The 20,910-nt window shown below is 40.0% G+C and overlaps 1 protein-coding gene across 3 annotated transcripts; it reads left to right on the top strand.

The window, feature by feature from the left end:
- Positions 1-167: 167 nt before the first annotated feature.
- On the top strand, positions 168-20,212 carry rbm27 (RNA binding motif protein 27). Of its 3 annotated transcripts, XM_089017363.1 has the most exons (21): positions 168-343; positions 1,161-1,279; positions 1,557-1,684; positions 1,769-1,848; positions 2,330-2,517; positions 2,726-3,028; positions 5,594-5,827; positions 7,646-7,825; positions 8,959-9,105; positions 9,209-9,362; positions 10,706-10,853; positions 10,985-11,158; positions 11,270-11,371; positions 12,296-12,421; positions 12,565-12,639; positions 13,447-13,617; positions 13,767-13,871; positions 16,789-16,986; positions 17,465-17,548; positions 17,636-17,755; positions 18,538-20,211. In XM_089017363.1, exons 1-21 carry the CDS (start codon positions 285-287, stop codon positions 18,634-18,636), a joined length of 2,994 nt encoding a protein of 997 aa, XP_088873489.1. In that variant the 5' UTR covers positions 168-284; the 3' UTR covers positions 18,637-20,211. The 3 variants fall into 3 exon arrangements, with proteins under 3 accessions (XP_088873489.1, XP_088873488.1, XP_088873490.1); XM_089017362.1 differs by having other exon boundaries at positions 1,557-1,848; positions 18,538-20,212; XM_089017364.1 differs by lacking the exon at positions 7,646-7,825 and having other exon boundaries at positions 1,557-1,848; positions 18,538-20,212.
- The last annotated feature ends 698 nt before the right edge of the window (positions 20,213-20,910 follow it).

Here is a 20,910-nt window from a genome sequence, read left to right as displayed (position 1 = left end):
TAAACAAGAATTGTGTTTTTTTTTTCATTGTTGGGGCTCCTATATATTTTAGAGAGGAGTGATTAGGAAAACAGGGGATTTAAATAAATAAATAATTAAATAAAACGTCAGAGTGCACTCTGATTCTTTACGACACCTCAAGAGAGTTAACGTGCCGTAAACCGCTGTGGTGCGACCTGCCAGTGACGAGAGGAGGCCCCGAAGCTCACAAATATATAGGCGATGAAAGCAGGCGTTTCGGGGCTCTGTTTCATTTTTTAGACCGCGTTATCGTCTTCCTCACGATGATTATAGAGAATTTGGACGCTCTTAAGTCGTGGCTGGCAAAACTTCTGGAGCCTATGTGAGTGATTGAATTGAAATGTCATAGCTCGCACGCTACGTAGCCAGCTACTGTGTTAGCTTCAATGAGGGGGAAATTGCTGGAACCTGACCACCGTGGCCGAACGCTTGCTTTTTAGAAACTGATTGACGTCCAGTTTCCTGTGAAATAACATGCTCACTGCATTCCTTGCAATGGTTGAACAATTGATTTCTATAACTTCATTGGCACCTTAAAAAATAACTTTACTCTGTTAACACAATTCCAAACTACAGCACAGCATGTACCTTTATGATTGCAATTCTAGAAGCTCACTTGGATTCATATCGATGCAAAATGTGTAAACATGTCTTAAGTGGACGCTTGCCACGTCTGTTGCCATAGTTACCATCTCTCTCCCGTGAAATTTATAGTTTCAATTGCTCTGTTTCTAGCAAGATGTCATGCAGAAAAGTTGCCACAAGGTGTAAAAAGATCCGATTGTAATTTTCCCCTCAGTTGCCACAACCTTAGGTCCGTAACAAAAGATTGCTTTACCGACTGATCTCATCCTAATGTATACACAAATGTATTTACTTTGTGAATAGTATAATTTCTGGTGTATTGACGGCTACAGTTGGATAACATGGGTAAATTCCACCTTTTGCCATGTAGTGGATGCACATTTCATTGTTCTACCTGCAACTATACGTCACTGGTATATAGATATTTTTTTTTAAAAAATCTTTGTTGTGAATGAATAAGCAATTTTGAACTATTTTTGGTGAACAACTGTTAAACTGTTAATTGAAGCAATATAAACTAAGGTTTGAAAGTTGATCTATTTCATGATTCACAGTTGCGATGCTGACCCTTCTGCGTTAGCCAATTACGTTGTGGCCCTGGTGAAAAAGGATAAACCGGAGAAGGAGCTGAAAGCGCTGTGTGCCGATCAGCTTGACGTCTTCCTACAAAAAGGTATTACTTTCTTTTTTTTCCCATATCATAGGTTGCATTTGTGTCACGGCTGAACTATTTTGAAATTAATTTTTCTATTATGAAAGGGAAAACGTTTCCGTTGTTTCTCACAATGGCCACCAGCTTGTAAATCATGTCAAATGTTTTAAATTGTATACGTTTTAATGGTTGTTTATAATAGTTTGAATAGATTTAATTTAATTGAGAACATACATGGTCATAAGATGAGAAATAATGAATGATTTAAGCTAATCATTTATTTATTCTGTGATTCCAGAGACTGTAGGCTTTGTGGATAAACTTTTTGAATGTCTGACAAGCAAGAATTACCAGGGTAATTCTGTTGTGAAGGAAGCTCCAAAAGAAGCGGTCAATCCTCCTCCAGCTAAATCAGATGCAGTGCAAGTAAGAAAGGAATCAATTGATTTGTTTCTATTTTCTGAACATACCAAGAGAGAATTGTTTTTGTTTTGTTGTTTTTCTTGGAAGATTGAGACAGCGGAGGAGGAGAGAGAAAACAGGCGCAGGAGAAGTCCTCCTAGAAATCGCTCCGACTTCAACGAATCCAGGTTTGAGTTTGGTTGGCTAGTTTATCTCAGAATTGCGGAAAATGTAATTTTAGGGCACAAATTGAATTCTACTGGTAAAATGTATTTACTGTATGGTCATTGCCCACTGAAATATGTCATCATTTTATGTTTAATACTTGTAATGATTTTCAGCTTTTAGCTAACAAAAAAAACCCAAATTCACCATCTCAAGGAATCAAACTACTTTATTATGTAAGCAATCAATCCTTTTCAATTTAAGGTTTAGGTGGGAATTTGCATTGTGAAAAGTATTTCCTGCACATACAATAAATCTGTATAATACACTATTTCATATTGTAACTGAACCATTGAAATAAAAAAACTTGATTCCATGATATTCAAATTTATTGAGAATCAACTATATTTACATGCCTAATTTTAAGTCAGATCAATGACTGACAAACTGCACAATGTAAGTCGGCTGAATTTAAAGGCCGATCTCAATTAACACACCACACAGGAGTCGTGATGACAGGAGGCGGGATGAGCGCAAGAGGCGGGACTTTGATCGTCACGGCAAGAGCAGCGGCGATTCACACCGCGAGCGGGAACGGCACGAGCGGCGCAGGGGGAGCTCTCGCGGGAGGAGCAACAGCCGCAGCCGCAGCCGGAGCAGGAGCGGCAGCCGGGGGAAGAGTAGGGGACGAGGTGAGAAACAACAACAACCACAGTTCAGCAAGGGAAGAGGCTGTGTTTGAATTAGTGGGATAAAATGTGGAATGCTTTGAATGTACATCACGTGGGATTTAGCTACACACCTCTGAATGTAGCCGACTATCCTCAAGGTTGGTTTGCGTGTTGCGGCGGGAAAGATCATCCGTGCTCTGTTGTGATACTTTTTGTGTCTTTCTGACAGACTTCAAGTCCAAGTTTGAGGTGGAAAGGAAGGATGCGGATGGCTACAACTCGTCCGCCCCGGGCAGGCCCCAGCAGGCACCTCAGCTCACATCGCCCCTCTTGCCTACACCCCTGCACCCTTTCTCGTCTACCGCCGGCGGACCGGGACCCGGCAGTATTCCTTTGGCAACGCATGCGCACATCCCCGACGGCACCACAGACAGCTGGTCCGGCTACTATGGCAAAGCGAGGCAAGACGGCGTTGGCAAGCCGTTCAGCAATAAGAACCCGTCACGCAAGCAACGGTGTCGGGATTATGATGGTAACTATGCAGTTAGTCCTCTTGTAGTTTGGAGTTAATATTTGCAATGCCTTGAAAATGAAAGCTAATATGTGTGCAAATAAATGTGTGTGTGTGTGTGTGTGTGTGTGTGTGTGTGTGTGTGTGTGTGTGTGTGTGTGTGTGTGTGTGTGTGTGTGTGTGTGTGTGTGTGTGTGTGTGAAGGATAAACTGTGAGTCTGCTGCGTAGTCAACACACAAAATGCAGGGTGACCCAAAAAGTTGCGTACCCATGAAAATTTCAATTGTGGCTTTGTTTAAAAAATGTTTCAAATTACAACCACACATTTTTCACTTTATGGAAAACCATTCACCAGAGTTTCGGCTATTTCTGTCAATTTTTAGTCAATTTATGACTTTCCCAAGATGTGTTCCAAATGTCCACCATTTCGTTGCAGGCAAACCTGTACTCGTCTGACAAAGTTGTCAATCACTTTTACACACTCCTCTTTCGGGAGGGTGACCCAAAAAGATGCGTCTTACTGAGTTCCCCACTGCAGCAATGTTTTCTCCGGAATGAGTCCGGTTTTCATTATCTCATTCCGGGTTACGGTTCATTCATGAAAATGACGGTTTCCAATTAAAACAATAAGTCAAAAGTCATCAAAATAGTAAATACTCAATTTTCATTCAAAACACGAGATCGCTCTGTCTCGTATTTAAATTTAGGACAGGCGATCGGCACAGTGCCAGCTGTTAACCTCCTTTAGATTAATTGCGCATGCGCATGGTACATGCCATTCTCGTTTTCGCGAGGAATACTCCCGAGCATTTCCAGGAGTTATACTTCGGTCAAGAAAATAAAAATTACGCAAGTTTGTAATTTGAGTTTGTAGATCGATATCTTTGTCAACCCATAGGGTAATGTAGGTTAGATCTGCATATTTTAACTTACTAACAACGTCTTACAATTCATTGTATTGTACAAACAAGATTGATTATTAAATGATTGATTGTAAAATACTTCTGTTTTTTTTTTTTTACTAGTAGCAAACATGATATTTTCATTATTGACAAGTTGAAATATGGGTATTTTTTTCACAAGTATATCTTTGACATTGATCAACATTTGTATGCTGTTTTTAGCCTCATTTTAAGTAGCTGTTGTTAAAAATTGTCTTCAGGAGGGCGAACTCTCTGACCGACTATATAAAGAGAACAAGGTGCCTATTGCGCCTATTCTTATATATATATATATATATATATATATATATATATATATATATATATATATATATATATATATATATATATATATATATAAAGTCTCGTTATATCGATATTCAAGGGAGTCCGAAAAAATATCGATATAACCGGGACTATCGATATATCCGACCCTGTTTGCATGTAATTTTCTCCGTGCGTGCATAGAAATAGTATATATATATCGATATATCCGATATGATATAACGAGACTTTACTGTATGTATATATATATATATGTATATATATATATATATATATGTATATATATATGTATATATATATATATATATATATATATATATATATATATATATATATATGTATATATATATATATATATATGTATATGTGTATATATATATGTATATATATATGTATGTATATATATATATATATATGTATGTGTGTATATATATATATATATATATATATATATATATATATATATATATATATATATATATATATATATATATATATATATATATATATATATATATATATATATATATATATATAAAGTTGGCAAATGTGTGTGTGTGTGTGTGTGTGTGTGTGTTTTGACATCAAATATGACTCCCAAAAAATATATCTATTGAATAATAATAAAATAGTAACACGACTGATTGCAGAGCAAATATTTGCTGTCAAATTATTTTGTAACAAAACAAATTATTAAAACATCAGTGTAGCACTACTCATTGTCATTGGATAAATGCATTTTGTATAAACAATACAATTGTGACTTGCCCAAAGGGATTATTCATAGTCCTGTTTTCATGGCTAATGACCGCTAATGTTGATTACTAAGGCTATCGTCCCCAGTGGGGGGAAAGGCTCAAATGCACCTCTCCAGAGGTAAGCGTTGTTAAAATATCCGGTGCCCCTGAAGGCCTCTTCTGCCATTACTGTCCAAGTATTCAAGCTCAAGGGATCGAGTCCCTCAGTGTAACTATACACTAAATACTGTCTGGCTTTGCATCCCAGAACCATACGCCTTTAATTTGTATCAACCCAACCACTACAGAGGCTAATCTTGCTTTGAAATTTGTACAGACGCACAGTCAACCTCTACTTTTTGTTGCGTATCAACTGAGCATTGCCATGCATAGTGTAAAGCCCATATAAAAACAGTTTAATTTTGTCTGGGTCCCACAACATCCTGTCAAAGCACAATTTCTCTGCAATTGAAACTCCTCAACTTAACTTCAACCAAGTTCCTTACACATAGCTGGCAGCAAAACGCATTTCTTTGTCTAAATAGAAGTCCTCAACTCACATCAACATGTAGACTGATTTCAACCAAGAATTTCCTGATGTTGTCTTCCCTCCCCCACGCAGAAAAAGGATTTTGCGTGCGGGGCGACCTGTGCGCGTTTGACCACGGCAACGACCCTCTCATCGTGGATGACGTCAATCTTCCCAACATCATCCCTTTCCCGCCGCCGCCAGTGATCCCCCCCGGCGGCCTGCCCATGCCACCTCCCATCACTGAGCCGCCCCCGTCACTCAGGATACCACCGCCGCCGATGCCGCCTTACGGCCAGCCACCACCTGGCGTTTTCACGTTGACTGGTGAGTATCAGTCTGTCCATCTGTCTCTACATGTAGATGGTTCTTACGACAGCCACTCCCCTATTTACGAACATTCAAGTTACGAACAACGGTACACCTGAACATTTTTGCGGGTATTTCAAAAAAATGTTTGGACAGAGATGCTGTAAATTAGATTTTGTATAGCGCGACTTTTTCCGAGTAGTGCTTCTTTTCATCCCCACATCCGACAGTACAAACCAATACAGGTTACTTATACAAGCCTTAAAGACCTTTATATAAACCTCAAAGGACAACCGACGCCTCGAGACAAGTTGTGTCCATAATTTGTAAAATCACTTCAAATGACTTCTACTGAGCGTATTTTACTAATATTCCACCGCATATAGCTATATTTTACGTTTTAAGACTGGCGCTGAATATTCAGGAAGTCTTGTTTTTGAGTTGGTGATGATTCCTGACGTCGCGGAGGGAACGCCCCTGACCGAGAAAGTGACACACAATGCATTTTGGGTACTTTGTTTGGTCAGAAAATTTCATGTTGATCCGTGTTGAAATTACAAGGAAAACACAAATAACGCGATGGTGAATCATTGTGTGTTGCACCAAGACTGCAATTTGATTCTAGTTGACACAAATTCCCAGCAGACAAATCAGCCTATTTCCAATGGAGCTTGGGCACCATCTTGTGCATATTCTGGGACGCTACATTGGAGTCCAGACGCCTCAAAATGAGACGGAAGGATTTCTTTAATCGATTGCAAACATTTATGCTTTCCTCTTCAGAACTATTTGAATCATATTCATAACTGGATGAGGAACAAGAAAGCATCTTCTCCGAATCTGAAGCCATTGTTTTGATTCTTGAGCAAGGCAAGATGTATTGGCGTGACGTCACGAACAAGGGGACAGGACCTTCTGAAACTGAAACTTTCTCAGATCATTTTGAAGTAGTTTTGGGACACTTTAAGTAATTTTTATTGGTGTTTTTCATTTGACTAAAAATATCAGCCTGCGTGTTTTGGGTATTTTAGATGCTATAATACGTTTTTCTGATGTCAGTTAGGAAACAAAAAAAATGGTGTCGAATATCCTTTAAACACACTTATATAATCTCTAAACATACATTCCATACAAAATATAGCACTGAAGCAACTTGCGAACAAATTCACCTTACGAACGATCGTTCGGAATGTATCTCGTTCGGAAGTCGGGGAGGGTCTGTATACTTCTTCTAAATGTGGTCATCCTTATAGCATACGCCCTTCCCCATTCGTCCCCAGGAATGTCACTCATTTGAGACAAGTGAAAAGCTCTTCTAAAAAAAAAGTCGTCAAAGTCAGCTTTATTGTCAAATATGCTAATATGCATGACATACAGCACAGATGAAATTACTGTCCTCACGGACCCAGCATGCAGGGCATGCATTCTTGTGGTTATTTTAATTGCATTTTTTTCTTCCTAATATTTCTTTTACAACACTTTTTTTTTTTTTTGCGGCGATTGGAAATATGGCATAAGCCTGCCAGTTATAATGCGCATGTTACATGGTGCAATTACAACTTACACGTCAATGACAAAAATGTGTAAATACACTCAGGGATGTTTGGGTTTGTTGCAGTTTGACTAGTCGTCCCTGATACAACACAGTACATATTTTTATGAAGGTGTTATGTAATGAATTGTGCACAACGATAGCAGAACAGGGTGCATTTTTTCCTTTTTTCCCCATTATGTATCTCAATGAAAAGCGAGCAATCAGTAGCTGAATTAAAGGCTGAACCCTCATAAATGAAGGACTCGTTCCAAGACATTAGCTTGGGCTTGTGTCTCCATCAGGACCCCCTCCACTGATCGCAACCAGTGGAATGGAAACCCCCAATCACCAGTCGGTGATCACGTCGTCGCCTGCTGTCGTGCCGCCCGGCGTGAGGCTGCCGCCTCCTCTTCCTCTGCCTCCTCTGCCTCCTCCTTCCTCTTCGTCGGTGTCGCTCCGTCCCCGATATGTCCAGTCTGAATGTAAGCAGATTGAGGCTTGTCATAGGAATTCACAACTCATCACTCATTTTTCCCACTCCTTTTAACTATCCGTTGATGTTCATTTGCATTTTTTTGAGGAAAATTACTATATATTTTTTGTTATTATGCTGCAGTGTTGCTTGTTGACCTGAAAGTGGCAGTGCAACATTACTTCTGTACATTGTTTTGGGGTTCAGTGTATTTTGCTGTCCCTCCTGCCTCTTCATAAATAAGTAAAACAGCTAGAATGCAATGCCTTGCTTGCGAGATGGAATGAGGTGAATTTTCAAACGTCAAAAACAAAATCTTCCGGTGCATAAGGTGCACTGTAGTATAAGGCACTGACAGTGACAGTAAACATGAATTTACCATAATTTAAAAACTACTTTCAATGACTAAACCCAATCCAGCATCTGACTTGTTTTTCTTTTTTTTTTCTTTGTTTTTTTTGTAAAGCAGTGATGTGCAAATTTTGCACATCTTTGTATAAAATAGATATAAGGGCACCGTATTTTCCGGTGTATAAGGCGCACCTGCAATGAATGATGTATTTTCAAACTTTTCCCATTAGGCGCACTGGACTATAAAATGCACCTTCAATGAATGAAATTGTTTTCTAAATAGAATATAGAAATATATAAAAGTTTTCCAAATATACGGCACACCACATGTCTGCTGACGGTAATTGCGAGACCTATTGTTATTCAATATTACTTCACATATAAGGTTCACCTGCATGTATGGCGCGGGTTTCTTTGTAAGAAAATTAAGGCATTTTCAGTGTGCCTTATTCACCGGAAAATACAGCACAACTGGACTGACAAATGACAACGCTGATGTAAAACTCATTTTCATCATGTTGAATGTACCGTTTGTCTTATATTTTTGGTCCTACATACACGTTGTTACTGTCCAGTTTTTTTTTCTTGTGCGATGTTTATATTTTTCTTATTTCATTTTTTAAACTACAAAATTCTCACATTTTTTCATTGGATGGTGATGACATTTAGTTGTTATTTTGTTGAGTTTCATTCATAGGATAATCACCACATAACTGTGTGATCACAGAGTTCTGGATGGCCGGATAACTGTTTACTTTCACAGTATTTAAAAGCACCTTTTTCTGCCTTCAGATAACTATGATCCCGAGGGCTACAACCCGGAATCGCCGGGGCTGACTGGAGCCGGTCGCAACCAGTATCGCCAATTCATTCCCCGAATACAGACGCAGCGCCCCAACCTCATCGGCCTCACATCCAATGAGGGACAAGGCTCAAGAGGTAGCCAGTAGTAACATTTTCACTTCTCACCATAATTCATCCTTCACAGTTATAAGCGCCAGATTGATAAAATTGAGATTCTTATTTCTTTTTGCAACCTCAGCTGCCAATATAGTGATCCAAACGGAGCCCGCCACTCCCGCCAGCACACCAGGAAGTAACATGTCCTCTTTCAACTCAGAGCTGCACAACAGGAAGAGACCCATGGGCTGTATGTTATCTGATGGACCCATGGTGAAAAAACCCTGGATGCAAAAGTAAGAGTTAAATCTTTAATCCTTTAAATATCAGCTTAGTTGTAATGTTGCGAAACCCGTTTGTGTCAAAGTTGACAAGGAGCTGAGTTGTATTGATTTTTGCCTTTGTACAGTACAACATTTACGTGGTGATCAACAAGTGACTAAATTGTAAATGTATCTATCATTTTAAAAACTTAATGGCAATGAAATACACTGGCATTTCTATTTTGAATTCAGGATGTATTTTTTTTCGTTTACTTGCTTCAATAGTTACGATATTTTCCGGTGTGTAAGGCGCACCGGACTATAAGGCGCACCCACAATCAATGGTGTATTTTCAAACTTTTAGCATATATAAGGCGCACCGGACTATAAGGAGCACCTTCAATGAATGAAAACAATTTTCCAAATACAGTAAAGTCTCGCTATATCGATATTCAAGGGAGTCTGAAAAAATATCGATATATACGACCCTGTTTGCATGTAATTTTCTCCGTGCGTGCATAGAAATAGTATCGATATAACCGGGACTATCGATATAATATCGATATAACGAGACTTTACTGTATCTTCTTTTCCTTTCGGCTTTTCCCTACAAGGGGTCGCCAGAGCGAATCATTGTCTTCCATCTTCAGAGGTTTGATTCACATGTTTTTTTTTTGCTCAAGCTTTTACGTCGGAAGCCCTTCCTAACACAACCCTCAGTATTTATCCGGGCTTGGGACCGGCACAAGAAGACACTGGCTTATGTCCCCTTGTGGCTACAGAACAAAGTTTTCCAAATATAGTATATCAATATATATGTGTTTTATATACAGTAAAGTCTCGTTATATCGATATCGGATATATCGATAGTCCCGGTTATATCGATACTATTTCTATGCACACACGGAGAAAATTACATGTAAACAGGGTCGGATATATCGATAGTCCCGGTTATATCGATATTTTTTCGGACTCCCTTGAATATCGATATAACGAGACTTTACTGTATATACATGTGTTCCAAATTTAAGGCACACTACACTATAAGGCGCTACAGTAGAGGCTGGGGTTACGCACTACTACATTCGGCGGTTGCTGACAGTCTATGCGAGACCTGTTGTCGCTTAATATTACTTCACATATAAGGCACACCTGCGTATAAGGTCGCGGGTCATCTTTTGAAGAACATCAAGGCTTTTGGATGCACCTTATACACCGGAAAATACAGTACTTTCAAGAATTGGTAACTGCGATATGTTTGTGAAATAGAGCTTTAAGTCTAAACATTGATCTCACATTGATTGTTGTATTCAAAAAGTATCTAACTAAGAACACAATATCTGTTGCATCATCGTTTACCGCTCTCTTCGTTCCAGGCCAAACTTCAACAACAAAGGCAACTTCCCTAGGAGGAACTTCCATGTGAACACCAAACTGGAGGTGCGCAATATCCCACCCGAGCTTAACACCATCACCAAGCTCAATGGACACTTCAGCAAATTCGGGACCATCGTGAACATTCAGGTAATGCCGTAAGCGGGAGGGATAACAGTCATAAGATTTTGAAAATGCATTTTAAATAAAATCATGAAAATGGAAAGCAGACCTCATCGAAGGCCCCCAAAAACCCTCCTTAAAAAATTCAAACCATCCAGGTTGTGTTTGGTGGCGACCCAGAGGTGGCGTTGATCCAGTTCACATCCAACGAAGAAGCCTGTCGGGCCATGTACTGCGCCGAGGCGGTTCTCAACAATCGCTTCATCAACATGCGCTGGCATCGAAAGCCCAACATGCTGGAACAGGGCGCAGGCGGCCAAGTCGGCCCGCAGGTAAGGCTGTTTGATGGAATTCAATACGTAGTAGGGTCTCTATTTTTGGGATGAATATTTATTTTTCTCATAGTCTTCTTGACAAACGCAAACTTTTTGTTTGTTTTGCAGGGTATCAAGCAGCACAATCCTGCCGCTTACGTGCTGAACAAGCATCGTTCGCCAGCGGGAGTCGGCATCACGAGTACACCCGACAATGCAGAAGCTGCCCATGTGCGTCTTTATCTCTGTGCATGTGTGCTTTGACGCCCGCTTGTTTCATTCCCGTAGAATGGAGTTAAAAACGACCATGTTTTTAGCTCTGTCGGCTGGCTATTTTAGACAGAATGAAAAATCCCTTTAAGGATACTGTATGGCCCTTGGAGGACTGAAAAGCTCCTTATAGCAAAAATGTTCTCCACCCCTGCTCCGTATACTTTGTGAAGTTGAAATACTTCGAGATAAGGTTAACTAATTCACTGCCAGATAACATGCAAATATGTATCCACTCCAGTGCCAGGGTTTTGGTCATTGTCACTGAGGTTGAAGGGCCCACAAAATATTGAGTTTTTGGACTACATAAACATTCAATGCAGCCTACAGAAACCTTAGACTTTCTTCTTTCATCAGGAAAAAAGACTTAATTCCTAAATTATATGAGTCTGAAGTTATCTGAGCTTGAAATGGGGGTGGCTGTACAAAAGACAAATGCTGCCCCCTTGTAGGATGGAAAAACATTGGCAGAGGTCTGACCAGCTCTTTATCGGCAAGCCAACAAGAAAAAACACAAACAAGTTTATTTTGAGTTTACTTGGCTCTCAAGTTATCTGCATTGAAAGTGGGGGAGGCTGTACATAAGGCAAATGCTGCCCCCTTGTTGCAGGGAAAAACAAAACCCGAACAAATTTGGGAAGGGTGACCCACGTCATGCTTTTCAATTCCCGAATAAATTTGGGAATGGCAGTGAATGGGTTGCATGACATGTTCTCGTGGGTTATGCTACAAAACATAAACGGGAATAATAATTATTCCTATGTATTCAGCAAAGTTTTATGCAAGCAGCCATGAAAAATAAAAGTCTTGTTTGGATCACGTCTCCCTGCTCCATGTGATGACCTAAATGTGTTGCTTTCCCCTTTCGCTGTGTGCGCCACTTAGGTGGCGCCAGTGCTGACAAACACCCAGAAGGGTCCCTACACTTCCACGCCGCTCAAGTTGTCCTCCAAGTGCCTTGGGAAAACGGCGAAAGCACTGGAAGCACAGGAAGCCCTGAAGAAGAAACAGGCATGTTGTTCAATTTTTTAATACACAGCACTAGGGGGGTGATGTGACGGGATTTGTATCGGCGTCGATGTAAAATCCTAGAATCCGCTTTACCTCGCCTTCCCGGTTTAACGCCATGTATTATGTCGTTTGCTTCAATTCAGGAGGCGTTAAAACTACAACACGACTTGCGGAAGAAGAAGCAAGAAATGTTAAAGACGCAGATTGAATGTCAAAAGGTGAAAACTACACACGCAAGCCCAAACGGAAGATGCGGAAGTTCCACAATCACGCGGTTAATTCATAAATGACATTGATGGCCGCACTGACCATCTTCCCAAAGCAGGTGGTGAAGTAAATCGTAACTCATTCACTACCAGACGTGTGCAAAAAAATGTGTCAGCTCCAGTGCCATGGTTTTTGTCATTGTCACTCAAATTGCAGGACCCACAGAATATTGAGTTTTAGGACTACATAAACATTCAATGCAGCCTAAGAAACCTTTGACTCTCTCCTTTCATGAGAAAAAAAGTTAATTAATGAATTTTAAATCTGTAGTTATATGAGGGCGGCTGTCCAAAATACAATGCGATCCATACATTCACTGCAGCTGCAACAAAGCGCTAACATGGACAAAAGGCACCTGAAATATTGAGCTCATTTGTCTCTGCCTGGAGCATCATGTCAATGTTTCTAAGCTTGTAAGATGTATTAGCTTAGCTTCATGTCATGTTAACCACTTGAAGCTGAGCTATCAATTCAAAACATTTTCTCACTTAAGATTTTCTCAAACTTTATACAGTGAAGATGTAGCCCAACTGCATCACTCGATGGAAAAATGATAAAGAACATGCTAATATTATGGCTAAATCATTCAGTATGAGTCGTATCTTTGTGCTTTCTGCTATCTTTGTGACTGCTTTATTTTCCTGTATATGATAGCTGTCCATGTTCCAGCTTCAGCTGTTGTTAAAGCTCTTTATAAATCAATATGTATTGTATTGTATTTCAGTCTCTCACCACGCGTCACTTCCATTTCTTATCAGGCGCTGATTAGCCGTCTGGAGAAGAACCGGGGGATGAAACCAGAGGAACGAGCCAACATTATGAAAACGTTGAAGGAACTGACTGAAAAGATTGCCCAACTCCAGAATGAAATGAATTCTTCCTCCCAGGCCTCAAAAGCCAATCACAACCAGCCCAAGACCAAAACCGACGTGAGTTTTGGGGGACCCCCATGAAGTGTTAAAATTTTCATTGCTGGAATCGTGTTCCCAAAAGTCTTTGACGTCGGAAGCAGATATACGCTAAGAAAGCGAGAACTTTTTTCATCACTGTGTATTTTGGTTCATTTCTCACTTTGCAGGCCCAGAAGGAGCTGCTGGATGCTGAGTTGGACTTCCATAAGAAGATGAGCTCTGGAGAAGACACGACAGATCTCAAGAGAAAACTGGGCCAGCTACAGAAAGAGGTAAAATGTGGTTTTTATTTTTTACACACACCACATTTCAAACGCAGCAATTTTGCACCGTGGGTACAAACGTTGTCAGGCCTGCTTGACCCACAGGCTAAAATGTACTTTGCTGTGATGCTATCTACCTTTTACAAGAGTGTCTTTGGTCAGGTTCAGATTCTTTGAAGGAAGGAATCTGCGATGCCAATACAGTAAAGTCTCGTTATATCGATATCGGTTATATCGATAGTACTGCTTATTACGATACTATTTCTATGAACTCAAGGAGAAAATTACATGCCCGCAGGATCGGATATATCGATAGTCCGGTTATATCGATATTTTTTCCGACTCCCGAGAATATCGATATAACGAGACGTTACTGTATATTATTTTTTTTAACTCATTCACAGATTTATTCGAGAATTGAAAATATGACATGGATCACCATTCCCGAATTTATTCGGGTTTTGGTTTTTCTTGCAAGGGGGTGCCGATAAAGCGCTGGTCAGACCTCTGGCAATATTTTTCCCTGCTGCAAGGGGGCAGCATTTGCCTTTTGTACAGCTACCCCATTTCAAGCTCATATAACTCCAGACCCATGTAACTTGGGAATTAAATCTTTTTTTTCTGATGAAAGAAGAGAGTAAGTTTTTTTTACGCTGCATTAAATGTTTATGTAGTCCTAAAACACAATATTCTGTGGGTCTTGGAATTTGAGTGAAAATGACAAAAACCCTGGTACTGGAGTGGACACATTTTGCATATCTGGCAGTGAATGAGTTAAGACTCTCTAATTACGGATAAGTCCAAGATATATCAAGGGAAAATGACTTTAAAGCAGACATAGTGTCAAGTAGCCAATTTGAAGTCTTTTTTTTTGTAACGAAGAAAACAAAAACCTACATGCTACTGCGACGATACACAGGGGACTGCAACGATTGAGCAGGGTGGGGTCGCCGACGCACTTGCAGTGCAGACATCTCACCCAGTACAAGACACAAAATTTATCTGGGCGCCTGACAACCATTGAGGATGTTTAAAAAATAAGTTTGCTTTGAGAAGGCCATAAATCATCTCGACCTCACACTGGCCTCGCATGTGCCCTCCCGCTGAAACACAACGCAAGACAAGTCTTATTGTGTCACAACATTCGCAGAATAGGTATGCGGCTTTTGAGAGGAACACCCTGCCAAACATGTATCCCTCCCCACCCCATCCTTCCTTCCTCGTGGGATCTAAATTAGCTAGTGGTTAAAAAATGCATAAGCCCCCCCCCCCCCCCCCACCACCACCACTACCAACTAAGCCCAAGCCTATCCTCCCCTGTACACATTAAAAGCGGAGCCACTTTAGCAACCCCAGAGGAAGAGCTAAATGCTAACGAAGCCCAATCTGACACTCAACGCTCTCTCGCACGATGGAGGCCGTCTCATTAAAGTTTAAGCTGACGGGTCCAAAAAATAAAATAAAAAGTCACGGGCGCGAGCAGTAAAAGTGGAGAATGAGTGGAGGACCAAATGGAAGGAAAGGTTTTCGAGAGGTGACGAAGTAAACTTAAGAGATGTGAGATGGAACGTCAAATTGAAAAGTGAGGAGAGAATGTAGAGAACCCAAGTCAAAAGTGCTAACTAAAATGACCCTGCGCTGTATATGCAGGTGTGCCTTATATGTGAACACATCGACTTTGGACCATGTACTGTATTTGCCGGTGTATAAGGCGCACCCTCAATGAATGGTGTATATACAAACTTTTTTACATATATAAGGTGCACCAGACTATAAGGCGCACCTTCAATGAATAAAAGGGTTTTCCAAATATAAGGCACACTACATTATATGGCGTTACAGTAGAAGCTGGTTTACCCACGACTTTTTCCACAGAGGAAAATGGAGTCGGTAGCTGCTGACAGTAGTTGCGAGACCTGTTGTGGCTCAATATTATTTACATATAAGGCGCACCTGCGTATAAGGAACAGGGCTATCTTTTGAAAAATAAATTGAGGCTTTTGGGTGCGCCTGATACACCGGAAAACACTGTAAACTGTTATTTAGCAAAAAGACAGTGGTACATCTACCTATGAACGTCTCATACTAAATGTTCACAAGTTGCCGAAACGCCTAAACATAAAAATATTGGCCTTAGTTACGAAAGGTAAAATTACAGTATGGGCTGCAATTCTCATCTCCGAGTTTCCTGAAGGCAACATACTTATGTAGCTGCTTTTTTTGTTGGCTACTACCAAGCATGCTGATGTTTGCCATGGCCATTTTCGAAGAATTCTTAAAACTGGATTCAGATGGAACAGATTAGGGCATTTATATGGGAAATGCCTCTCTACTTGAATGCCTGTTTCAATTTAAGAATGTTGAATTTTGGTCTTTAAAAGCCATGTCGGAAAAGACCCATGTTGTCAGCCATTTAGTGTATTTTCCAGTGTATATGGCGCACCGGAGTATAAGGCGCACCCCCAACGACTGGTGTATTTTCAAACTTTTTCCATATATAAGTTGCACCGGAGTATAAGGTGCACCATCAGTGAATGAAAATAGTTTTCCAAATATTATATAGAAATATGTAAAAGTTTTCCAAATATAAGGCACACCACATTATAAGGTGCTACGGTAGAGACTAGGGTTACGCACGACTTCTTATACTGGGGGAAATTGAGCCATGGCTGCTGACTGTAGTAGCGAGAGGTGTTGTGGCTCAATATTACTTCACATATAAGACGCACCTACGTATAAGCCGCAGGCTCATCTTTTGAAGAAAATAAAGGCTTTTGGGTGCGCCTCATACACCGGAAAATACAGTAGTTTTAATGCAGCCATTTTAGGGGGAAAAAAATCCTGGACTACTTCAAAAAAGATGATTAATATTAATAACATGATCCCAGCGTCATCATGATTACTCCTCATTCTTTTCTTTTTCCAGGCAACGCAACTGGGCATCCTGCGATCCCCGACGTGTCGAGGCCGCGGTCGGGGGAAGATGATGCTGGAAGCAGGCGCTATACGCGCAAGGGGCCGCAGCGGTTCCGTAAACCGCATGGTTGTGGACCACCGGCCCAGGGCTCTGACTATTGTGGGGGTCACCCAGGAAGAAAAAGAGGAGCTCACGTCACACTTTGTGGTGAGAACGCAATGCAGGTGTTGTCTTTAACTCATTCACTGCCATTCTCAAAATTATTCGGGAATTGAAAACCATGACATGGAGCGCCATTCCCGAATGTGTTCATGTTTTGGTTTTTCTTGCAGAGGGGGTGCAGATAAAGCGCTGGTCAGACCTCTGGCAATGTTTTTCCCTCCCATGAGGGGGCAGCACTTGCATTTTGTACAGCTGCCCCCATTTCAAGTTTAGATAACTCCAGACCCATATAATTTAGGAATTAACTCTTTTTTTCTGATGAAAGAAGAGAGTCTACGCTAGATTGAATGTTGACATAGTCCTAAAACAATATTCTGTGGGTCATGGAATTTGAGTGAAAATGACAAAAACCCTGGCACTGGAGTGAAAAAATGTTTGCACATCGTCTGGCAGTGAATGTGTTAAATGCTGATGATAGGATGTGGAAAGGCTTTTTTTTATTTATTTTATATTTTTTAATCAGAAATTTGGTGACCTGGAGGATCTGCGTGACCAGGACGCCACCAGTGTCATCATGACCTTTAAGACTCGGAGTGAAGCCGAAATTGTAGGTGGCCTTTAGCATTCACCGTAATGAACTCTGTCCATATTTACTGCATTTTATATATTTTTTTTTTCCACTCGCGTTGTCTAGGCAGCTAACCAGGGAGCCAAGTTCAAAGGTCGCGTGTTGCAGATTTCCTGGTACAAGCCCAAGACGCCCTCCGTCACCACTGAGGCTGAGGAGGAGGAGTCCAAAGACGATGACATTGCGGTATAACCTGACACAAACTTTTGCACAAACCGATTTGTTTGAAAGCTGAAACAGCACCTTTCCATTATAATCAATGTAAAAAAAATAATCCGTTCCAAGTCTTGAAAACAAATTCTGCTTTTTTAAAAAATCTTGACTGTACAATACTCATTCGTCTTATTGCAATGGACGCTACATGAGGAAGAGTCTCACCAAACGTGACTGCTTTTTTACATTTATTGAACAATACTTAAAACGTCTACTCACAATGTAACGCTACACGAGGATAACAGTCTGATTTGCATAGATCTCAACCAGACACATCCGCTTTTTTTAATCTTGATTGAACAAACAAACACGTCTGCTCACAATGGAACGCTACACGAGAATAGCGTCCCATTTGCGGAGATCTTAGCCAAACACGCCTGTTTCTTCATTAAAAAAAAACAATTATTCAACAATATTAATGCGTTGCTCACAATAAGGAAGACACGACGTAAGGACGTGACTTATAAGGAAGTTGAGGGTAGTTGAGTGACGCATTCCGGTGCGCTCAATTTGGTTTCGAACCAAATTGAATTGATATACCGGGGCATAAAAAAAAAAACATTTTTGGTTGGAAACCAAATTGGGCGAGGAGCGAGACGTTCGAAAACTGAGGTTTGACTGTACTTCCCTAAACAAATGTTTTTTCCCCTTTACTATAGTATTTTTCTGTTAAACTAAAAATGTTCCCTATGTGACTAAATATGGAAAACAAACCTCAAAGACAGCACTAATGGGCTCTGGTATGCTTTTATCAGCAGAAGGACGGCCGCTCTTCTCGGCCTGGTGAGGAGGAAGAAGAGGAAGAGGATGACGACGAAGACGACAAGTACGAAAGCAGATCTTGGAGACGATGAAAGCCATCCAATGACGGCGACAAAAATGGCCAGCGCGGTCAACGCTTTAGGACTCCTCTTCTTTCCCAGCCCCAGTATTTTCAACAAAGTCATTTTAGGACTAACGGAAGTATAATGTTTTTTTTCTTTTTTTTTCCCTGAGGGTTCCCTCCATTCAACAAAAACAATCTCACTTTTGCTGAGAAAGCAGAAGGTTTGGTTCTTAGAGCGAGTTTAAATGTGCTTACATTAACTGTCGTTAATGCATAACATTTACGTCTACTGTGAAAAGCTATTTTTATACACAACGGTATTTACGATTTTTTTTTTTTTTTTTTTTTTTTTTTTGAAGGTGGGGTAATTTATTCCTCCGACTCTTACCTGCTTCTTCATTTGGATGGCTCAAACACCTTCTTTCAAATCTCTCCCAGCTCCCCAACCCCGCCATATATTGCCCCGTATAGCGCATAGACAATTTTATTTGGAAATTACAAAAATAATAATAAAGCGACCCACAAATGCGCATAAAGTAGATCTCCATGTTTAAATTTAGCGCGTCCCTGAAAACGAATAGAATCGTGTGTAATAATTTTTTGTAAAGAATTCTTTCCAACATCAGTTTCTCAAAACTAATCATTCGTAAATATTCATAGACAGATGCTTGAATGTAAAAAATAAAACCCTTGATTTTAACAGAGAGAGAAAGAGAAAGAATTTCTTTCTTTGCCTTACGCAGATTTTTTTTGTTTTATTTTACAATATTTGATTCATTTTCTTTGTGCAGCAGTGGTTGTGTAAATTTTGTACATTGATTTTTTTTCCTCCTTCTTTGGGGGGTTTGGGAAGATTCAGTTCATATTTTAAATCTGGAAAAGCAACATAGTCCCATGTCAATCATATCTGTCCAACTGGAGGATTATTTCTACATTCCTCCTTTCCTGTCTCAAAATTCAATTGTAATTCACATTGTTTACACGCATTCTCATGCGGGGTATTGTTTGAATTTATTTTTTTCAGTCGTGAAATAATACAACCAAAAGAATATTTATTGAACTTCCTGCATGTAAATACACTCACTGTGTCCTTTGGAGTCATCTTCGCACCTTGATTACGTTTCTCTTTCTCACACACCCTGATTAGGTTCCCAATTGATTTTAATGAGGACAATGTAACTCGGTTCTTGTATATTCAGAGAATGTACTCTCTATTCCACTTTTTTTTTTTTACTCGTGTATGTACGCTCATACACTGTAGTGTAAAAAAATGTGTGTTTATCGGATAATAGTTTTGGATTTGTTACTGTTTATATTTGCAGGATGTGGATGATAATGATGTATTTTCTTCGTGTCATTTTGTTTGTAAAATGATGAGTTTCTAATCCACGAGCATGTTTGCTTTTGCCAATAAAGACAAAGGAATGGGCTGCTTGCGAGGGGAAAAAAAACCCAAAAAGTTAAAGGGAAAAATAAAAAAAATACAATTTGATCTTGGGGAAAAAAACAACAAAAGAAAAATCAACTGAAAAAGATGAAAAAAATATTGGCAAGTTTGAGGGGGGAGGGGAGCAAAAGCATTCCAGGAAATCTCATCTTAAAACTGCTGTGTTGCCTCGTCATTTTACACTTCATTTTTTTCCCTTTTCTTCCAAAGTTAGGGGACATATACTGAGCTCACCCATGGAGTCCGAACATGCCATGATCTATCAATACCCTCGTTGGGAACCTGGAATCCTGTGGATCGATATATTGAATCGAAAATGAGCCACAGCCTATGTCAAATTTGGACATGAGTCAATAGGTAAACAACAGAAATGTATAAAATAATTTTAGTAGCCAATATACTCTTTATACTACTGATATACACATGTATACAATCCCCTCCGAAAGTATTGGAACGTCAATATTGATTGATTTACCTACACACTTTTTTATTATAATACATTTCATTTATAAGCGGCTTTCAAAACTCAAGAAAAAGTATTGTGTGAGGCAGCTAGACATCCTCATGAGCACAAACCACATCCAATCTCCACACAGGGAAGCCAGTGTTGGAATTTAACCCCAAAACCTCAGAATTATGACCGCAGGCATGGTCATAATGACTACCCGGCGTGCTGCTTGTAATTCACTATTCTTCCCCTAAAGTCTGTGCAAGCATTGGTTACTCTGGAGTTGCAGAAACAAGGCTCAGACATCAACCTGGGAAAAATGGCATCATCTCACAAACACAACACATCAAATTCAACATTGGCATCCCACACACAATGACAGCTCCCAAACAATGGCCAGTCAATAA

Source organism: Hippocampus bargibanti, linkage group LG16 (assembly GCF_051943395.1).
Source record: "Hippocampus bargibanti isolate YZ-2025 linkage group LG16, ASM5194339v1, whole genome shotgun sequence".
NCBI lineage: Eukaryota > Metazoa > Chordata > Actinopteri > Syngnathiformes > Syngnathidae > Hippocampus > Hippocampus bargibanti.
Note: the sequence above shows the minus strand (reverse complement) of the source record. Positions and strands in the feature narration are given on the sequence as shown.

Bases quoted from the DNA above. Each gene is read 5' to 3' on its own strand.
- rbm27 (XM_089017362.1), top strand. From the start codon at position 285: ATGATTATAGAGAATTTGGACGCTCTTAAGTCGTGGCTGGCAAAACTT. The intron at 344-1,160 runs GTGAGTGATTGA...CATGATTCACAG, and splicing joins GCAAAACTTCTGGAGCCTAT to TTGCGATGCTGACCCTTCTG. The intron at 11,372-12,295 runs GTGCGTCTTTAT...TGCGCCACTTAG, and splicing joins ACAATGCAGAAGCTGCCCAT to GTGGCGCCAGTGCTGACAAA.